Source organism: Palaemon carinicauda, chromosome 36 (genome assembly GCF_036898095.1).
Source record: "Palaemon carinicauda isolate YSFRI2023 chromosome 36, ASM3689809v2, whole genome shotgun sequence".
Classification (NCBI taxonomy): Eukaryota; Metazoa; Arthropoda; class Malacostraca; order Decapoda; family Palaemonidae; genus Palaemon; species Palaemon carinicauda.
The window spans coordinates 27,448,780-27,469,005 of record NC_090760.1 but is presented as its reverse complement, the minus strand read 5'-3'; the positions used below and the strand labels follow the sequence as shown (position 1 = coordinate 27,469,005).

General features: G+C 40.3%; 2 protein-coding genes across 2 annotated transcripts; both read right to left on the bottom strand.

Moving 5' to 3' along the window:
- Nucleotides 1-8,390: 8,390 nt before the first annotated feature.
- Nucleotides 8,391-9,479, bottom strand: LOC137628541 (uncharacterized). The gene has a single exon (XM_068359692.1). The coding sequence runs from the start codon at nucleotides 9,477-9,479 to the stop codon at nucleotides 8,391-8,393; it is 1,089 nt and encodes a 362-aa protein (XP_068215793.1).
- A 29-nt stretch (nucleotides 9,480-9,508) lies between these two features.
- On the bottom strand, nucleotides 9,509-10,738 carry LOC137628540 (uncharacterized). The gene is made up of 3 exons (XM_068359691.1): nucleotides 10,530-10,738; nucleotides 10,163-10,409; nucleotides 9,509-9,922 (listed from the first exon to the last, which is right to left on the bottom strand). The coding sequence occupies exons 1-3, from the start codon at nucleotides 10,736-10,738 to the stop codon at nucleotides 9,509-9,511; spliced, it is 870 nt and encodes a 289-aa protein (XP_068215792.1).
- Between the last annotated feature and the right edge of the window lie 9,488 nt (nucleotides 10,739-20,226).

The window sequence follows — 20,226 nt, the reverse complement described above, 5'->3', positions numbered from 1 at the left end:
AAGATTTTAAGTCATTGGTTTTGGAAGTTGTTGTTTTGGCAGTTATTTATAGATTTTGAGGATTTTAAGTCATTGGTTTTGAAGGTTGTTGTTTTGCCATTTGTTTAGAGATTTTGAGGATTTTAAGTCATTGGTTTTGGAGGTTGTTGTTTTGGCAGTTATTTAGAAATTTGGAGGATTTTAAGTCATTGGTTTTTTAGGTTGTTGTTTTGGCATTTGTTTAGAGAATTTGAGGATTTTAAGTCATTGGTTTTGGAGGTTGTTGTTTTTGCAGTTATTTAGAGATTGTGAGGATTTTAAGTCATTGGTTTTGGAGGTTGATGTTTTGGCATTTGTTTAGAGATTTTGAGGATTTTAAGTCATTGGTTTTTGAGGTTGTTGTTTTGGTAATTGTTTAAAGATTGTGAGGATTTTAAGTCATTGGTTTTGGAGGTTGTTGTTTTGGCATTTGTTTAGAGATTGTGAGGAGGATTTTAAGTCATTGGTTTTGGAGGTTGTTGGTTTGGCAGTTATTTAGAGATTTTGAGGATTTTATGTCATTGGTTTAGGAGGTTGTTGTTTTGGCGGTTATTTAGAGATTTTAAGGATTATAAGTCATTGGTTTTGGAGGTTGTTGTTTTGGTAGTTGTTTGGAGATTTTGAATATTTTATGTCGCTGGTTTTGGAGGTTGTTGTTTTGGTATTTGTTTTGAGATTTAGAGGATTTTAAGTCAATAGTTTTTGAGGTTGTTGTTTTGGCAGTTGTTTTGAGATTTAGGGGATTTTAAGTCATTGGTTTTTGAGGTTGTTGTTTTGGCATTTGTGTAGAGATTTAGAGTAGTTTAAGTCATTAGTTTTTGAGGTTGTTGTTTTGGCGGTTGTTTAGAGATTTGGAGGATTTTATGTCGCTGGGTTTTGAGATTGTTGTTTTGGCGGTTGTCTAGAGATTTTGAAGATTTTGTCATTGGTTTTTGAGGTTGTTGTTTTGGCAGTTGTTTAGAGATTTGAAGGATTTAATGTCGCTAGTTTTTATGTTATTGTTTTGGCAGTTGTCAAGAGATTTGAATGATTTTATGTCATTGGTTTTTGTGGTTGTTGTTTTGGCAGTTGTTTAGAGATTTTGAAGATTTTGTCATTGGTTTTTGAGGTTGTTGTTTTGGCAGTAGTTTAGAGATTTAGAGTAGTTTAAGTCTTTAGTTTTTAAGGTTGTCGTTTTGGCAGTTGTTTAGAGATGTGGAGGATTTTATGTCGCTAGTTTTTTATGTTATTGTTTTGGCAGTTGTTAAGAGATTTGGAGGATTTTTTGTCATTGGTTTTTGAGGTTGTTGTATTGGTGGTTGTTTAGAGATATGGAGTATTGTATATGGTTGGTTTTTGAGGTTGTTTTAGCGAGATTTTGATTGCTGTATATAATTGATTTTTTCTTTTCTGCTTCGTCTTATTTAGTGCTATTTGCAAATATATTAGACCTCTTTTCTTTGTTACTCCTTCCTTGACCCCTCCCCTCCCCTCTACACCTCCTCTTCCTTGTTCCTTGCCCCTTCACTTTCCTTGCTACCTACCCTCTTTCTAAGACTGAACCACGAATAGAGAAACTTAGCATGATCCAGGCCCAAGGCTCCCAATAAAATCAGTTTACCATTTAACAGAAAACATTTATATATACTTTTAGTTTGTTTTTGTGGAATGTGACAAAATATTATTCCAGAAGTGGGGTCTTTGATTAATATTAAGCATTAAAATCTATAATGCTATTATAAAACCTAATGATGTTAGTTTTGTCTTTTCCAATCTTATAGTACCCCTTTTATAGAAGGATATTTTACTATCCCTTACTTTTACACCCATCAACTAGTAATACATTATAATGCTTATACAACTAAACTAGTGGGGTCGCGGTCATGGCTTGAGGTGCATGATTGGGGTCGCCTGAAAAAAAAGGTTGGGAACCACTGGTCTAGGCGATAGGTGCGAAAATCGCTCGGATGATGATAAAAGCATGAGAATTTCCACAAATGTAGACCCTATGATACTTAACATATTCAGGGGTGGAGCTGCTGGAAATTCTGATTACCATAGCAACGGTTGCTGGGCAACATTTCTTCCATAGCAACCAACATGTGAAAAGCCTGCAGACCAATTTTACTGAAATATTTTAATGTATTTCAATATCTGCAGCTTTGGACTTCTTACTAACACCACCCTTGAGTGATAGCAATATATACATTAGAGCAGCAGTTGTTAAGTGACAAATTTTCCTTAGCAACCAAGCATACCTGATGTCTGCAAACAAATTTTCCTGAAAAAATATCAGTATGTCTCAACATCTGTAAAATTTTTGTTTATGCTAACACAGTCTTGAGCAATTACTACAGTTACACCATAGCAACAGTTGCTAAGCTACACATTTACCTTAGCAACCAAGCATACCTGATGTCTGCAAACCAATTTTACTGAAAAAATATCAATATATCTCAACATCTGTAAAATTTCTGTTTATGCTAACACAATCTTGAGCAATTACTACAGTTACACCATAGCAACAGTTGCTAAACTACACATTTTCCTTAGCAACCAAGCATACCTGATGTCTGCAAACCAATTTTACTAAAAAAAAATATCAATATATCTCAACATCTGTAAAATTTCTGTTTATGCTAACACAATCTTGAGCAATTACTACAGTTACACCATAGCAACAGTTGCTAAGCTACACATTTACCTTAGCAACCAATCATAACTGATGTTTTCAGACCACTTATACCGATTAATTTCCTGTATTTCAATACACATTTATAGCTTAATGTTTCATAATATCTTCTAGAGCCAGAATTAACTCCACTTGGATCACTAATGCTTGATGGGAATGCATTTATCTAACTATAAAACCATTTGGGTCTTTTTTACATATCCACATTCGTTGGCCTGCATTTAAAGAACAATGATATTAAATGTCAATGCATGGTTCCAGTGATTTTATTTAATCCTAAGTCTTGAATTTATTTTTTTTCAGGGCTGGTAGTGTAAATGTGCAGTTACTCACTGGTGACAAGGTGTCTTCAACTAACCTAGTGGTGCATGCTTAGAAATGGCGAGCCCCCTCACAGACAGCTATCCAGACAACTGACTGGTTGAAATGTGTTCATTGTCAGCTAGTCAGGAAAGACCCATTGACATGTCCCACTAATGCAGGCTATGAGACAATTGCTGATAACATCTGCCAATGCAATGAACTTGAGTGCATGCCTGTACAAATAGAAGTTTCACGTTTGGATCATGGGAATAGTGTGGAATCCACATTTAGAGAACAGAAGGCAAAGTTGCATAAGTCCTGTTATCTGAAATTTGGGAAAAGTAAATTAGACCGGCCAAAGAGCGAAAGCGAAAATCAAATGAAAAACCAACAAATTTAAAACGGATTTTCACGCGCAGCACTACTGGAGGATTAGATAGCAGCCAACTTGTAGGCAGAGATTTCCGTGTGATGATTCTTTTGTTCCAAATCAGAAACTGAAAATGAAAAGCTTCATGAAGTCTGCACATTTCAATTACATTACAGTGTGAGGAAGTGTGCACATGAGATCCAAGATGAGGCTCTTCTGGCAAAATTAAGTGCAGGAGACCTTATTGCCCTTGAGGCAAAATATTATGCAAGATGCTTCACTAGTTTGTACAACATGGCACGTGTAAAGGTCAACACATATTCCATGTATCTCAAGTGACCAATAATGCAAAGGAGTTGCATTAGCAGAGCTGATATCCTGTAAAGAAGAGAAGAGACTATATGAGGACATTAAGGTGTTCAAACTTGCAGATCTTGCCAAGCTTTACACTCAGAGACTAGATCAGCTTGGTGTGGATGTTGACTTCAGAATAAACAGTACACGCCTTAAAGACCGAATTCTCATGCATCTCCCAGGAGTGAAAGCCTACAAGGAAGGGAGAGATGTGTTCATGGCTTATGAAGAAGATCTGGAGGCCCTTCTACGTCAAGACTACCAGACTGCTCGAGATGAACAGAGTGTAATAATGACTCAGATTGCAGACTCAATTCGAAATGACATTTTTGCACAAAAATTAACCCTCACAGGGTCGTTTGATAAGAACAGTCAGGTGGAATCTGTGCCTCAGTCCCTTCTATCCCTTATCAGCATGCTCATCAACATGCAACAAGGACCTCAGTTAACCAGTGCTCACCATTGCTCAGTTGTTAGTGTTCAACAGCATCAAGAGGCGTCGAGATTATGGGAAAGAACAACATGTCCATTACGGCAAAGACCGGGAGACGCCACTACCAGTTTACATGGGACTTAAGGCCCATGTATTGACAAGAGAATGGCAGTTAGTCGATTGCCTTTATGCCCTTGCTTTGTCATCCTCATATGATCGCATCATGGATATTATTACATCACTAGGAAATAATGTCTGCCAGTATTATCATCAGATTGGTACAGTCTGTCCTGCCCAGATTCATAAGAATCAGTTCATCACTGCAGCCGCTGACAATATTGACCATAATCCCAGCTCAGCCACCTCCACTGGTTCATTTCATGGGACAAGCTTATCTTTGTTCAAAATATTACAACTGAGAGTGTTCATGGCGATCGAAGTTTCACCCATTCGATAACATCTTTGAAAGGGCAGAGAAAGGTGACTGACTTACCTGTGACTTATAGTGAAATAAAGCCCACACGTCTAACATCTGGTGATATTTATGTTCCACTCACCTCTGGTAACCTGACATCTTCCTGTGATAATCTGAGTGAAGAGATGGAAAAATAAACTGTCTGGCTGACTCATGTTAAGAAACTGCATGCAGGGGATATATCATGCGAGTCTAACATATCTCGGGCAGGATATCATGCCAGTCGAATGTCAGAATCAAATCTTTTGCCTTCAATCAATTCTATGCTGCCTCTGTTTGCAGAGGAGGCCAGCTCTCCATCTATGTTGCATCACTGATGTGATGTTATTCAAGCAGCTGTGCAACATGTCAACCTTGATCAGATTTCTATGATTAGTGTCGATCAGCCTCTGTTGCCAAGCTGAAACAACTACAATGGTCCATGGACAAGTTTGTTATTCTTCTAGGTGGACTCCACACAGAGATGACCTCCTACAAAGTCCTGGATCATTGACTGGAAGGGAGTGGATGGGTTGAGGCTCTTCAAGAAGCAGAGCTTGCTACTCCTCGAACTGCAGAATCCTTTCTCAAGGCATCCCATGTAACCCGGACCCGGCATGCCCATCAAGTAACTGCATGCACGCTGTATATTCTCCTGAAGAAAGGATGTGATGTTTATGTTGCCACCAATGTAGAAGGACCCCCAGAGAGTTTTCACATGTGTTGCATGCAGCGGAAAACTGAAAGTCCACAATTCCAGTATTGGTACAGAAATCTAAAACTGGAACTGCTTGTCTTGGCATTTGTGCGTTCATTACGCACTGGTGACTTTGATTTGTACAAGGATACATTGACTAAATTGACACCCTAGTTCTTCAGTTTGAACCACACTAATATGACCGCTGGATGTCAGTTCACGTGAGAGATATGTGTTCCCTGGACAGCACCCATCCTGATGTTGCACAAGAATTTCGGCATGGCAAATTTGTAATGGCCAAGTCCCAGAGAAAGTTCTCCCTCATCGCCATTGACCATGGCCATGAACAAAATAATGGTGTGATGAAGGATGAAGGGGAAGTCGTTGGATTGACACAGGATGCCGACTCTCTCTTACGATGGGCAGTAGCATGGCCAAAAATTGTCCGTGTGATATCTGAATTTGAGTCGTCCATGGTAGGGAAGAGAGAGAGAGAGTGTTAGCCAAAGAAACCACCATGATCAGACTGATGCTACCCAGAAGTTATTTGCTGCACAGGTAAATACACTGGTCAGAGTAACTGAAGGCATGGGGAGTCCGTTTGAGGAAGAAAGCCAAGATCTTCTGAGATTGCATTCAAAGGACACCATGGACAAGCAGTTGATTGAGTGCCTCACTACAATACAATCAAAGGGCCAAGAGCAGTATGTAACATTTGTGGATGAGCGACTCCAGGCAAACATCAAACCAATCACAGCAATCCTCACCAGAAACAGAGTAGTACTGTTCAATGAACAAGCACACAGGTCAAAGAAAGCATGGACACAGGTCAGTCTTCTTAAGAGTGAATAATCTCTCTTTGCAAGACTGTATATTGCATGCCAGACAAGAGAGGGGGATCTAGAATATTTTTTGAGCCATGAGAACCATCCATTTCCACCATCACTTTCTTCCTATGGACAACTACGTATTGGAAAAAAGTCTGAACTTATGAGCTGTCTTGAACAACATGTCCAGTCCCAAAGTGATTCAAGGCCAGACACAAATGTAAGCATCATGGATGGTGCGTTCTTGTGAACATCCTCAGACCTGGTGGATGCAAGACATTTGGAGACTATGCTGCAAATGTGTTTGCTCCATACATCAAAGAAGAGCAAAGGAAGGCTCAATTAGTAGATATTATCTGGGAACAATACTTTTATGACAGTCTTAAGGTCTAGACTAGAGAAAGGCGTGCTATGGGACCTAGCCAATGTAGGCGTGTTGAGGTGTTCAGCCCTATACCAAAGAACTAGCAGCAATTTCTTCGTTTGAATAGTAATAAGATTCAACTGTTCCAACTTCTGAATGATGAATTGATATCAACTGCATCAACTGAGAACTTTCTTGTTGTCACTGATGGTGCCAATGTACGCTGTGTACCTGCATGTGACCACCCCAGCATTTCTCCATGCAATTATGAGGAAGCAGATTCCAGTATCATGGTGCATGTTGCTGATTCCTTCAGACAAGGCTTTCACAAAAACCTTGTTTGGACAGTAGTTAGAGATGTAGTGGTGCTAGCAGTAGCAGCTGCACAGCAGCTAGGAAGGATAGAGCTCTGGGTTGCATTTGGTTATGGCAAGAACTCTCACTACATCTCAGCTCATGAGGTAAGTGCCTCCCTAGGCCCACAAAAATCTTTAGTACTTTCAATATTCCATGCTTTCACCGGCTGTTACACAGTGTCCCAGTTTGCCCAGGTTGAAAAGAGGACTACATGGAAAATATGGGAGACACGTGAAGAACTCACTGGGGCCTTATATGAGCTGCACATTGCACCAGAACAAATATCTGAAGATACCGAGGCTTCCCTGGAGTACTTCACCATCCTCCTTTATGACAGGACAGCAACATACACCTCCATCAATGAAGTCAGAAAGATTCTGTTCACACGAAAGGGGCATCAAATGTCAGCCCTTCCTCCCAACAAGGCTGCCTTACAGCAACATATTAGGAGGGCTGCATTGTAAGGTGGCCATTATTGGGGATATACTACATTTCCATATCGCCAGCTTCCCTCCCCTTCTGAGTAGGGATAGAATTGAGAAGAACAGTGGAAGCCCCTGTCGAGTAATCTACAGGAAGCCAGTGCATCCTGCCCAGAGTTGCTTAAGTGTCAATGTAGGAGCAGGTGTAGAAATTGCAAATGTGTACAAGCCCACTTAAAATGTACTGTGTATTGCACATGCTCAGAAGACTGTGACAATGCCTAAAATCGTGGCTAATTACTAAGACTGTTCATATTGAAAATAATATTTTGAGACTATCCATCTTCTCATAAATAGCTGGTTGTTTTGTTTCAGTTTGATTTTGGTGTAAATCATTATAGTTATCTAGTTGTCTAGTTGTTCCAGAATATAAGCTTTTTGATACAATAATTGTTTGGGTTAAATGGTTCCTACATACAGGAATTGTTTTTTATACATACAAAGTTTGATGCTATTGAAAATAGGTTGTGAATTTTCTAATTATCCATTAAATGTTCATGACAATCTGTGCAGATTATGTTCTGCCCAAATATCTTTTTTAAGCTTTAAGGCAGTGTATGTAGGAAACATCAATTACAAATGAACAACTAAGATATAAAAAGAGGGTTGATATGTTTGTTTTATCCATTGCCTAGCAACAAAGAAATGGCGTTGTGTGTTCTGTAGACACTTTTAGACTTTTAAAACATGTTTTTACATAGTTCTTATTCTTAAGCACACAAGATAATATATTTTGATTGCATTAGATATGCTTATATGGCTCGTTGCTAGGGTCAATGCGTTTCCTAGCAACCGTTGCTAAGAAACATGATATTTCCGCATTTCCGCGGACGATCCAGTAGTTTGTCCTCAACTGGGTCATCAGGTGGTTCTGGCCACAATGGCCGCAGGAATCGTGCGTGGCTCTCACCATAAGCTTCACCGCCAGAGAACTACTGGGTAGGATGATCAGATGCTTGGCCGTATCTGCCAGTGTTGATTTCTGCAATCGACCACCAACGGGGAGCAATCCATCCTTGAGAAATGGTCTCAGCTTGATTAATTTACTAGACCTCTTCAGCTAGCTTCCCATCTTCGAGAGGGTGCTTAACTCTTCCTCATACTCTTGCATTTGGGTCAATCTCCAGATCAAATTCTCCGCGGTACGCAGCTCCGCACTTGAGAGTGAGTCGCCGCTGTATAGGCGAGCCTTCTGCGTGTGGCAGATAAATCTTGTCATCCACGCGACGGTCCTGACAAACTTCAACCAAGAGGAGAATCTTATCGCTATTGATTCAATGAACGTTGGTTCTTTCTTCGTTATATCGAAGACGGGAGAAGTCTTCACTTCAGCGTCTGGATCAAGCTCTCCTCTGACCACGTCATCGGGCATGGTTGGCCAGTGCGTTTCGTCCATCTTGAGGAAATCTGATCCTGGAAACCACAAAGATGACTGGAGGAAGTCACCGACGGAGAGGCCATGTGACACGAGGTCTGCTGGGTTCGCAGTAGTATTGATGTATCTCCACGCCATAATGTCGGATGTATCCCTAATGAGATTGATCCTATTGTCCACGAAGGTCAGATACCACGCAGTCGGATTTCTGAGATATTTCCGCACTGACGTGCTATCAGTCCAGAAGACTGACCGGACCAGATTCAGATCGAGCTCAGTCCTCAGCTTTGTGTCCATCTGTGCAGCGATAGCAGCCGCCGTCAGCTCAAGACGAGGGATGGTGGTCCTTTTCAGAGGGGCAACTCTCGCCCGTCCTATGACGAGAGTGCAATGAATCTTTCCGTTGACACCAACTACACGCAAGTAAGAGACTACACCATAGCCTGTCTGACTTGCATCTGCAAAGTGGTGCAGCTGAAGGGTGTCAACATCTCCGAATTCTGGTGGTATGAAGGACCTTCGCAGATGGAACTCTTCCAGTTGTGGCAACTGCACGAACCAGGTCTTCCATCGAACAAGTTCATCAGCAGACATCTCCTCATCCCACGAGAGCTTCCTTCGGCACATTTTTTGCAACAGGATCTTCGCGATCAAAGTGACTGGGGATAAGTAGCCCAAGGGGTCGTAGATCGATGCAACAACAGAGAGCACACCATGTTGGTTGAAAGGCTTGTCTTTAAGGACGATTCTGAATGTAAACACGTCTATGCTCATATTCCAATGGATCCCCAGGGCTCGTTCAGTTAGGAGCTCTCTTTATTCAAGTCTAGGACAGCCACAGAGTCGTCTCGTTCTTCTCCGGGGATCGCAGCTAGAATTCTCTTGCAGCTGGAGGTCCATTGGTTAAGACGGAAACCTCCATCCCCGTACAGGTTGATCAGATCTCTGGTCAGTTTGATGCATTCTTCCTCATCGTCCATCGCCTTGAGGAGGTTGTCAACATAGAAGTTGCGACGAATAGAGTTAGAAGCTTCTTCATTATACTTGCTTCCGAAGTCCAGGGCCGTTTTGCGTAAGCAGAAGTTAACGACGCTCGGCGATGATCTTGGGCCAAAAACATGGGACTTTATTCTGAAGACTTGCAGTTTTTTGCTTGTGACACCTTCTGGCCACCAGAGGTACCTCAGGTAGTCTCTGTCCTCTTCAGGTACCTTCACCTAATGGAACATTTCCTGCACGTCTGCTGTGATGGCATGTTAACTCTCTCTAAAACGCAGGAAAACACCTGTCAGGCTATTGGTGAGGTCGGGGCCTTGCGTCAGATGTACGTTGAGAGATGTTCCTCGGTGCCTTGCCTTCAGATCGAAGACCACTCGGTCTTTCTGTTTGACAGGATGCCTGACAGAGTGGTGCGGCATGAGCCATACGCGCCCGTCCTTCCTGTCTAGCTGACTTACAGGAACCCTTTTGGCGTAGCCCTTATCAGTATATTTCTCCATCTGAGCTACATAGGATGTCTTGTAAGCTTCGTCGTTGTCTAGTCTTCTTTTCAAGCTTTGGGCTCGTCGAATTGCCATATTCATATTATCAGGTAGAGGAGTCGATTCCTTGAATGGCAGCTTGGCCACGTTCTTTCCATGTTGATGCTGTATCGTGTTATTCAAGGTGGCCAAGAATCTCTTATCCTCTAAGGAATCTTCCAATCTGGAGAGGGATTCTTTCTCGAATAAATCTCAATTAAAATGACTCTGCAGTAGCTCTGTCAAGTCTTGAGGGTAAAATTTTTGATAAACATGATACACGGGTGAGACCTCCGATGCAGACCGGTCTCCATTAGGACCAAAAGCCACCCAACCAAGCTTGGTTAGGTAGGCGGATGGCTCGTTGTCAGTGCCGTGGCGTTCCTCCAGAATGACTCGATTCAGGGTCGTGTCTAACCCGATCACAAGCTCGACCTGTTCGTGGTCCGTTGGCATACTTTGCAGCTCTACGTCTGCCATGTGTGGCCATCTCTTCAGCCAGTCTGAAGGCATTATGTAGTCCATTGACACATTACTTTTATCTGTAACAAAGACTTCTTTTACTTGTTCTTCCTCCTCACCTCCGTTGATGTTACCAAGGGTGAGTTGGACCCCGGTACGGCCTCTATCACCATGGTCTGGTTGCAAGGCCTTCCCGTTACACCTAGCCGATCTATTAGGCTCCTTGCGGCTAACGTGGGTGTGGCTCCTCCATTTATGAAGCCAATCGTAGTGCACGTTCCGTTCACCATGACTGGGATGAGTTTCAACATTGTACGACCATCCGGTCGTCGGTCAGTGGACATGGCGTGTACGTGCCCCGTTGTCGTAGGAGTCCCAGTCTCTTGAGCGGTTCCGGCGTTAGTTCTATCAGGCGGTGCATTGCTAGTCATCCCAGCCCCCGCTTTAGGCTTGTCAGATGTCTTGGATACAGTTGCTCTCTTGGAGTTTGCACTACTGTCCCTTGAAGGGGTTTTCTTCACATAGTGCAAGAGCGTGTGATGCGTCCCAACCCGCACTTGTCACACGTGGATTCTTCTTCACAGGCTTCGTGATTGTGCGCGACGTTTAGGCATCTGAAGCAGAGTTTAGCATCCACCTCAGCATTCCAGCGGTTATCCAAAGTGAGGCTTTGGAATCGGTGGCACGACTGAATTCCGTGTTTATTTTTCTTGCAGTATACGCAATATATCCCATTGTCGGAAGGAGAGCTGTGGTGAACAACCAAGGCTTTAGCTTTAATCGGCTTGCTTGCACCCTCAGGTTTGACCTTGGATGGACGACGGTTGCACTCGCAGTACTTCAGTTCTTTAGCGACCAGTGCCTGTCTCTCCACAAAGGTGATCAGGGCTGGAAGCTTTTGTTCATATTCCAGGTACTTGGAGACCCATCTTACCCGAAGAGGGTGCAGGAGCTTTACCACTATCTTTCTCATAGTTTCTTGCAGCTCAATTCTAGAGTAATTTGCACCCAGGGCTGCCTTCACCTTCTTTAGGTAAGAAGCGTAGTTCATTAAACCTTCGCTATCACCTGCTGGGATTTCCTTCCATTCGAGAAGCTTACGAATAAAATCTTCAGTAGCATCGACTTCTCTGCCGTAGAATTCACTCAGCTGCTTCCAAGCTTCATCGTACTCAATTGTCGATGACAGGTGCAAGCAGTGCTCAACCAGGTTTCTCGGAGGCCCATCTAAGATATGATACAAGTGGTTCAGCCTGCGCTCGGGGTCTGAGGTATTGTTCTCAATGTGCCATTTGAAAGACATCTTGAACCTATTAAATTTGGTGAAGTCGCCTCCAAAGCGCTCAAGTTTAGTAGGTGGTAACAGCGATGTCTGCGCCAACTCATTGCTGCTAGCAAGAGTGCATTCGAGTGCCTTAAGCACTTGAGAGTTGTTGGCCAAGGGGTCAGTGACAGAGGGTTCAAACGTGGCATGTCGTGGTGCGAAAGGAGTTGAGGTGGGATCCAATGGCCGTGAGTGGACTTCCATGGGTGTAGAATGGCATTCTGGTCCTCTAGTATGTTCTACAGGGTCCATTGTCCGCATAGCACTTGGGTCATTCTCGTGGTGGTGGGTGACACTTAGCCTCCATTGATTGATCCTCGACTCATGTTCAGTCTCCACGGCCTTTACACTGGGAACTCTCACGCTTCGGGCATGTGAAGACATTTCAGAACCACATTGTGACTCTCCTGCCTCCGATCTAATTTCGTATTCAAGTTGCTGTCTCTGAACATCAAGCTCGGCCTCCAGCAATGCAGCGTCCGCTAGCCCTCTAGCGGCCCGATCCTCGGCATCTCTCTGAGCAGCGAGTTCATCAGCTTCAGCTTTCTTATTGACTGCACGTTCTTCCGCTTCTAAGCGTGCCTTCAGTTGAAACTTGGCTAAGTTTGCTTGCGCTTCTAACAGCTTTCGGCGGACCTCGCTTGTGTCGCTCTTGGATGACGTTCTTGGTTTTAATGATCTCTCCGGCGTCAACGTCTGAGAAAGATTCACTTCTTGATAGTCAGGTTACAATCAGTCATCTGAGACCTACTTTTGTATAAAGATCTAAAACTGTAGAACACCGGAGTGGGGTTCCCTCTCTCGGCTAAAGTTCTAAGTTATTGGCGTGTAGGTCTTGAAACTCACGTCTTTTATGATTAGATATACTGAAGAGTACAACTTGTATATCGGACGAGATTTTAGCTGCAAACAAAAAAGAAAAATAGCTCGTCAATAAGAAAATACAGCAATGGTACATGATTACATTAATTGCAATAGGGTTCATTACAATACATAAATACAAGCCAATAAAGAAAATACAGCAATGGTACAGGATTACATTAATTGCTATAGGGTTCATTACAATAAATAATAGACTTACATCTTTTCCCAACGCCAATTCTGTTTCAGGTTCAGTTCAAAGAACATTCACAGGTGGTACCGTTGACCTCCTGTGAGTGATTAGTTATCGAGCCAAATGTGTGATTGGTCCTTCACACACGGAGAGAAACTCCTAAATCACTGCATCAGTCAACAGAAAGCTGAGCGCAGAGATGCTCACACTACAGCAGACAGCCATGCACTGCCAAGGTCCGGGGCCATGACGTTACTCTGTCTAGCGCGAGATGCCCCCTCTGAGCCGACCAATCATGGAGTTGGTCCTGGAGAACGTAATAAGGGAAACTGAATTAATCCTCATGGTTAACAAAGAACAAAAAAAAATTATTGGAAATACGTTATGGCGTATCTTACACAAATAAATCCTCCCAACATAAGCTTCCCTTCTTCCACCATGATTGGTCTACATACAGAGGTAAGATTTGCCGTACCTTCGGCCTCTGTTCTAAATCCAAACTTTTGATAATAATGAAATACAAGTCTCCAACAATAGGTCTCAGGAAGGATAGATTAGTTTACAAAACGAAATGAGAAAATTAGAACATTTAATGACAATGAAACGTCATATTTGAATCAAGTGTTTCCCAGAAAGTTTCGTTCAATAATCTTTTCTTTTAATCGCAAAACTCCCAAAATGATGTTTTCTTTTGATGGTATGATATTAATTTCCATTTGCTTCTTCTCATTACTTGATATCATATTCTTATCATTTACCCCTCTTACTACACTTGTGTATTAAGTTCTACTTATTATGTATGTTACTCAGTCATTATCCTCTCCGTAACATTCTAAGGACCTCTGAAATTTTTGGAAAATTTTTAGATTTCGCCTGTTGTCTCTAACTTGAGCTTTTAATTAAATACTTCTCCATTCATCATTATCTACTTCGTGCCTCAAAGTCATCAGCCATGTAGGTCTGCGTCCTCCAACTCTTCTAGTGCCTTGTGGAACCCAGTTGAACGTTTGGTGAACTAACCTCTCTTGGGGAGTGCGAAGAGCATGCCCAAACCATCGCCATCTACCCTCACCATGATCTCATCCACATATGGCACTCGAGTAATCTCTTTTATAGTTTCATTCTAATCCTGTCCTGTCATTTAACTCCCAATATCCTTTTCAGGAATTTGTTCTCAAATCTACTAAATCTATTGGAAAGTGTTTCATTATCATACCATGATTCATGTCCATAGAGTAACAACGATCTCACTAAATTGATATATAGTCTGATTTTTGTATGAAATTTCCGGCAAGTTGATTTCCAAATTTAACTTAACCTAGCCATTATCTGGTTTGCTTTTTTTAAATCTTTCACTTAACTCCAATTCCAAAGACCCTAAATACTTAAATGATTCTACCTCATTAATCCTTTCTCCTTTCAGTGATATTTCATCCTCCGTTGCATACTCTGCTCTCATCATCTCTGTCTTTCTTCTGTTTGTCCTAAGCCCAACATCGTGTGATATTTCACGTATTCCAAAAGGAAAAAGGGCGGCAACGTATTACGCTAGCGCGGAAGGAGAGGAGGGAGGGGGGTAGGGAGAAGGCAACTGCTGCATTCAGATGTATAATCGGGAGACGACATAAGGTGCCTGGGAGAGAGAGAGAGAGAGAGAGAGAGAGAGAGAGAGCGCGCAATGGAAATCAATCCATAAGTATTCGAAAGATTATGCTGAGGAGTAGGGGAGGTATGGGTGATAAGAAAGGGAACGAGTCAGAAGCTTCTAGAAGGATATGGAGGGCGAGAGATTCATGGAAGAGAGGACAGTGCATGATGGTATGTGCGTGAGCAAGCGTTTAAACTTGAGCATGGGTCATGTGGCACTGGCTATTATTACCTTAAATGTTGCTGCTTTTTACCTTAGATTATCTTAAATCTTTTTCCAATTTCCTTTGATTGTAAGTTAGTAAGACGGAAATTACCTTAGAATTACCTTGAAACCACTAAAATTTACCTTAAACTAAGGTAATTACCTTAAAATTTTAAACCCTGGTGTGAGCAACCATGGCGGTTGGCAACAATCCAACGGTTAGAGAGAGAGAGAGAGAGAGAGAGAGAGAGAGAGAGAGAGAGAGAGAGAGAGAGAGAGAGGAGACTGAAGAGATGCGCATTAGTGCCCAGTCCAGCGAAAAGGAATAGGTAGGGAATGGAGGAGTGAGGTATGTTTGCTGTCTGGAATAGGAGGGATAGGCGGCATAGGCTATCCTTACTGGATAGAACGATAGATTTTGCCGAGTTGATTGTGAACGTCGTATGTCATAGCAGAGAGATAATAATGTGAACGTGATAGGTTACATCAGAGATATTATTATTATTATTATTATTATTATTATTATTATTACTTGCTACGTTACAACCATAATTGAAAAATAAGGATGCTAAAACCCTAGAGGCCTCAGCAGGGACAATAGCCCAGTGAGGAAAGGAAACAAGGAAAAATAAGATATTCTAAGAACAGTAATATCAAAATAAATATTTCCTGTATAAAATATAAAAACTATAAGAAAAATAAGAAGAGAAATAAGATAGAATAGTGTACCCGAATGTACCCTCTAGCAAGAGATTTGTGATATCAGTGTGATAATAATGTGAAAGAGATGGATTATATAATGAAATTATGCTAATTGGGAAATAAAATTTTTCTGCTAATTAAAGTAATAAGTTTGTGTGGGTATCGGGCAGTGAAATGAGGAGATCCCTTTGGCTATGAAAAATCTTGAGTTTGCGAGAATAATTAAATGGACAATTTGACTAATGAATGCGGAAGAGAAGAATGGGAGGCATTATGTAGATAAGGGGAATAGATATAAGATAAAGAAGGGAAAGGGAGAGGGTAGTAGGTTAGGAACATTAGCACTCGACCACAGTGCAGGCGCAAAAGAAAGTGAAAAATTAAGTGCAAATTCATTAGATTCGCACCTAGACCTATGTCAGTGTAAGTATGAATAACAATTTTGCCGAAAGACCTACTCATAGGGTAGAGTTGTAGATTATGCAGGAGAATAAGGAAAGTTTTTAATATGTTATAAAAGATCGGGATGGATGAATTTGAAATGCATTAACTTTATGGTTTATCTATGTACAGCTGTGGTACAGTATCTTTGTCAATATATTTGAATTGTCTCTTTATGTAACCTATTATGTTTAGTGCTTTCTTTTCAGCTTTTATGCTCTCTTTGGTAAACTCCAAATCCTTGATGAGAATAATACCGAGATCTTCCTCCTGGTCCACACTTTCTATTTCATTACCTAGCAGTGAGTAATCTGATTGTGGGTTACTATAAACTATGTACATGATTTTGCATTTCCCACAGTTGAAAGGCATTTGCCATTTTTTGGCGTTATTCTCTTAACTTCATTAATTCTTCTCTTAAGGCTTCTACGTCTTCTGAGTTCGCAGCATTTATGCCTAGTTTAGTATCATCGGCAGAGAGAGAGAGAGAGAGAGAGAGAGAGAGAGAGAGAGAGAGATGTCGGAAGCCCACGAGAGATTCACACACTGGTGTAAGAAGGCCACGAGAAATAATATATATAGCGTATCTATACATGTTTATGATTTTGTCTAAACTGCCTCCCAGTTATTACACCCTTCTCCAAACTCTATGCTGAGAGAGAGAGAGAGAGAGAGAGAGAGAGAGAGAGAGAGAGATCCATCTATCAGTTATTATGTCCCTAAGTCTTAATAAATGATGCATCAATATACGTTGGCGTGTATAGAGATCAAAATATTGAAGTTTAATCTCTCTCTCTCTCTCTCTCTCTCTCTCTCTCTCTCTCTCTCTCTCTCTCTCTCAACATATTTGACTAAAGAAATTCTTACCACTTTTGCTTAAATCTGAGAAATAAATAGAAATACACCAAAAACGTTAGCCTGTACTGTATAAACTATGAACTTATAAACTTGGGTCCGACTGTTGAACATACAAACATTCACTGCAAGTTTGAACATTGGAAGTTCCACCGATTCAGCTGCACAGTTACAAAGATAATTTTACTACCATACAAAACATGGAAATGTATTATATTCGGTATCACACTAAAAATGTGTCATTTACAGGCTTAACAGATAAGTAAAAATTGACCTTCAAAATTGACACGCCATCAACCGTCATCGGTTTAATCTCAAGTCGTTCCACCCGAAGTTAGCGAGTTATCTCTCCTTCACCTCACTCACACACATTCAAAATATGAAGTTGACGAATGTGCTTGATTATGGATTAATATTTCCATACAGGTAAAGACCATTTAAACAATTTATTGGCGACGCAGTTGATTCCTTCCAGAGTAGCCCAATTTCAGGCAACTAGCGGTACCCTTTTATAACCCGCAGGTAAACCGCGGGTTTGGCAACACTGGGTGTTGGTGGAGTAGTGTCACCGGCGGTGGTGTTAGTAAGGTTGGTGGCGTCTCACTACCAACATCACCAACAACGGATGACAACATTAGGTGTCGGAGGATCAACCGGGAGTAGAAGATGATAAGTTTTGAAACTAGAATAGTTATTTATGAAAAACACCATGAATTCCACTGCATATTTGTACTTCGATGTATTTTCTTCAAAATCTATTTGATTCTTCCTTGGGTCATACGGTACCATACCCCTACATGTCCACCAAGTTTCGTTTGAATAGATTCAATAATTTTGGCGTAACGTCATTCACAAACAAATAATAAACTGATAGAATATATAGCATATGACCACAAAGAATATCACGTAATCATATACATTTATTCATATTTTAGAATTGCATAATTCACAACATGAGGTTTTGTAGCAGTCGCAAAAGATGTTTATTTGTTATAGTACTAGTTCAAGATATTTTATCTTTCCTTGTCTCCTTTCCTCACTGGGCTATTTTCCTTGTTGGAGCCCCTTGACCTTTTAGAATCCTGCTTTTCCAACTAGGGTTATAGCTTAGCAAGTAATACACACACACGCATATATATATATATATATATATATATATATATATATATATATATATATATATATATATATATATATATATATATATATATATATATATATATATATATATATGACAAGCACGCGTGATTTCAATCAATGTAAATATCACCCACGAATGGCATTTAATACCGAATTCTATCTTGGGAATATACATCCACTTGGAATTCATTCTATGGTAACAGCTTCTGGCCGGGTGGAGATTCGAACCCCCACCTGTTCGGCTGGGTGATATTTACATTTATTGAAATCACGTGTGCTTGTGATATATATTCATTTATAATAACCACGTGTTGCAAACTTACGATTCAGCTATCATGGTGGAGATTGGTTTATTTCAAGTGTATGAACAGATTCCTGAATTCGACAGGAATATGTACGAGGACTTATCTTAAACTTTTATCTATCTTGATAGCTCAGTCGGTATGCTCACTGCGGGCATGGTTTCCAGCCGAACAGGTGGGGGTTCGAATCTCCACCCGGCCAGAAGCTGTTACCATAAAATGAACTCCAAGTGGATGTATATGTGGTGAAGGGTATCGATTTCAACACTTACTAATTGTTGCCTCAAGATTGCATGTGTGTGTTCCCGCTCTCACACTTAAAAGACAACAACCTAGCATTCGATAGGGAATGAATTCACGCTAGATCGCATACATAAAAGAGTAAAGTGAACTGTATAAGATATAAAGGTACGTGGTAAATAAATGGATTCAATTCAATACATATATATATATATATATATATATATATATATATATATATATATATATATATATATATATATATATATATATATATATATATATATATATCACAATAAATACCCATTCTAGGTAGGAATACCTTAATATGGTGAAATGGTTTGTGTATCACCCTGATCAGCAATGCTGTACTAGTCAGAGCTCTGCCGTCTCAATATAGAGAGGGTAGTGACCATGGTCTTCTTCCACTTTCTTTGGGTAAAGTTCTCTTGCTTGATGGTACAATTAGGTACACTGCTATCCTATTTCTCTTCCTCTTGTTTTTTTTTTTTTTATTATGTATGAAATATCTCTTTTGATATTGTTATTGTTCAATAAATATTCTATTTTAATTGTTCGTTATTTCTCTTTTAGATTACTTATTTCCTTGTTTCCTTTCCTCATTGGGCAATGTTTCCAAGTCGGAGCCCTTGGTCGTATACCATCCTGTTTTTCAAACTAGGGTTGTAGTTTAGCCTGTAATAGTAATAATAATGATAATAATAATAATAATAATAATAATTATTATTATTATTATTATTATTATTATTATTATTATTATTATTATGATAATAATAACTTATATTTCAATTTCTTTGTAGGTTTTGTTACAATGTATCGTGAGAACCCAATTTTTCCCTAATTCAAAATACCGTAAGTTTATAGACGTCATCTCCATTTAATAGTCCATAGTTGCAGAGACATATTGATTTTGTTTTAATTTCTTTTTTGATAGAAAGTGTAAATACTACGATGGTAGTTGTTCTATGTTAAGTCAGGGGCTTGAAAATATTCAAGATTTTAATTAGACTTCTGAATAAGGAAGTCCTGTATTTTATATAGAAAATGCAATAAAACTGGAGTCTCTATTTAATGTTAGTTTTTAATGAAGGATAAAAATATCATTGAAATTTTCGAGACTAGATATGCTATGGTAGTTCCACCCGGGACAGCTATGGAAACACATCTGAGAAAAATACACGATGTTTGCAACCCCTTTTGCAAATCCAGTTCTGGATCACTTTTATTACACAAATCTTTGGTTAACGTTATGCAATCGCTATTGGTTCGCAAATTATACGGTAGTTATCTGGAATGCGTTATAATTCGTAGTAATTCGTAGTATGGATGTGGTAGATATGTTATACATTCGGTATACATACATTATGCATACGCTCCCATTTTGATACCAACACTTGATTACCCGCGAGCTATGGATAAAGGCCGAACACTGCGAATGATAGCAGATGTATTGCGTCTGAATTACAAATGTATTCAGTATGAAATTCTAATGCATTACGAACTCCCATCTGCAACCAGAATTTTGAGCAATTCAAAATCCTGGGAGCGGAAGAAGCAACCAATGCGGATGCATTGCGCAGGTTGGCCAACGGATTTCAGCATGAATCA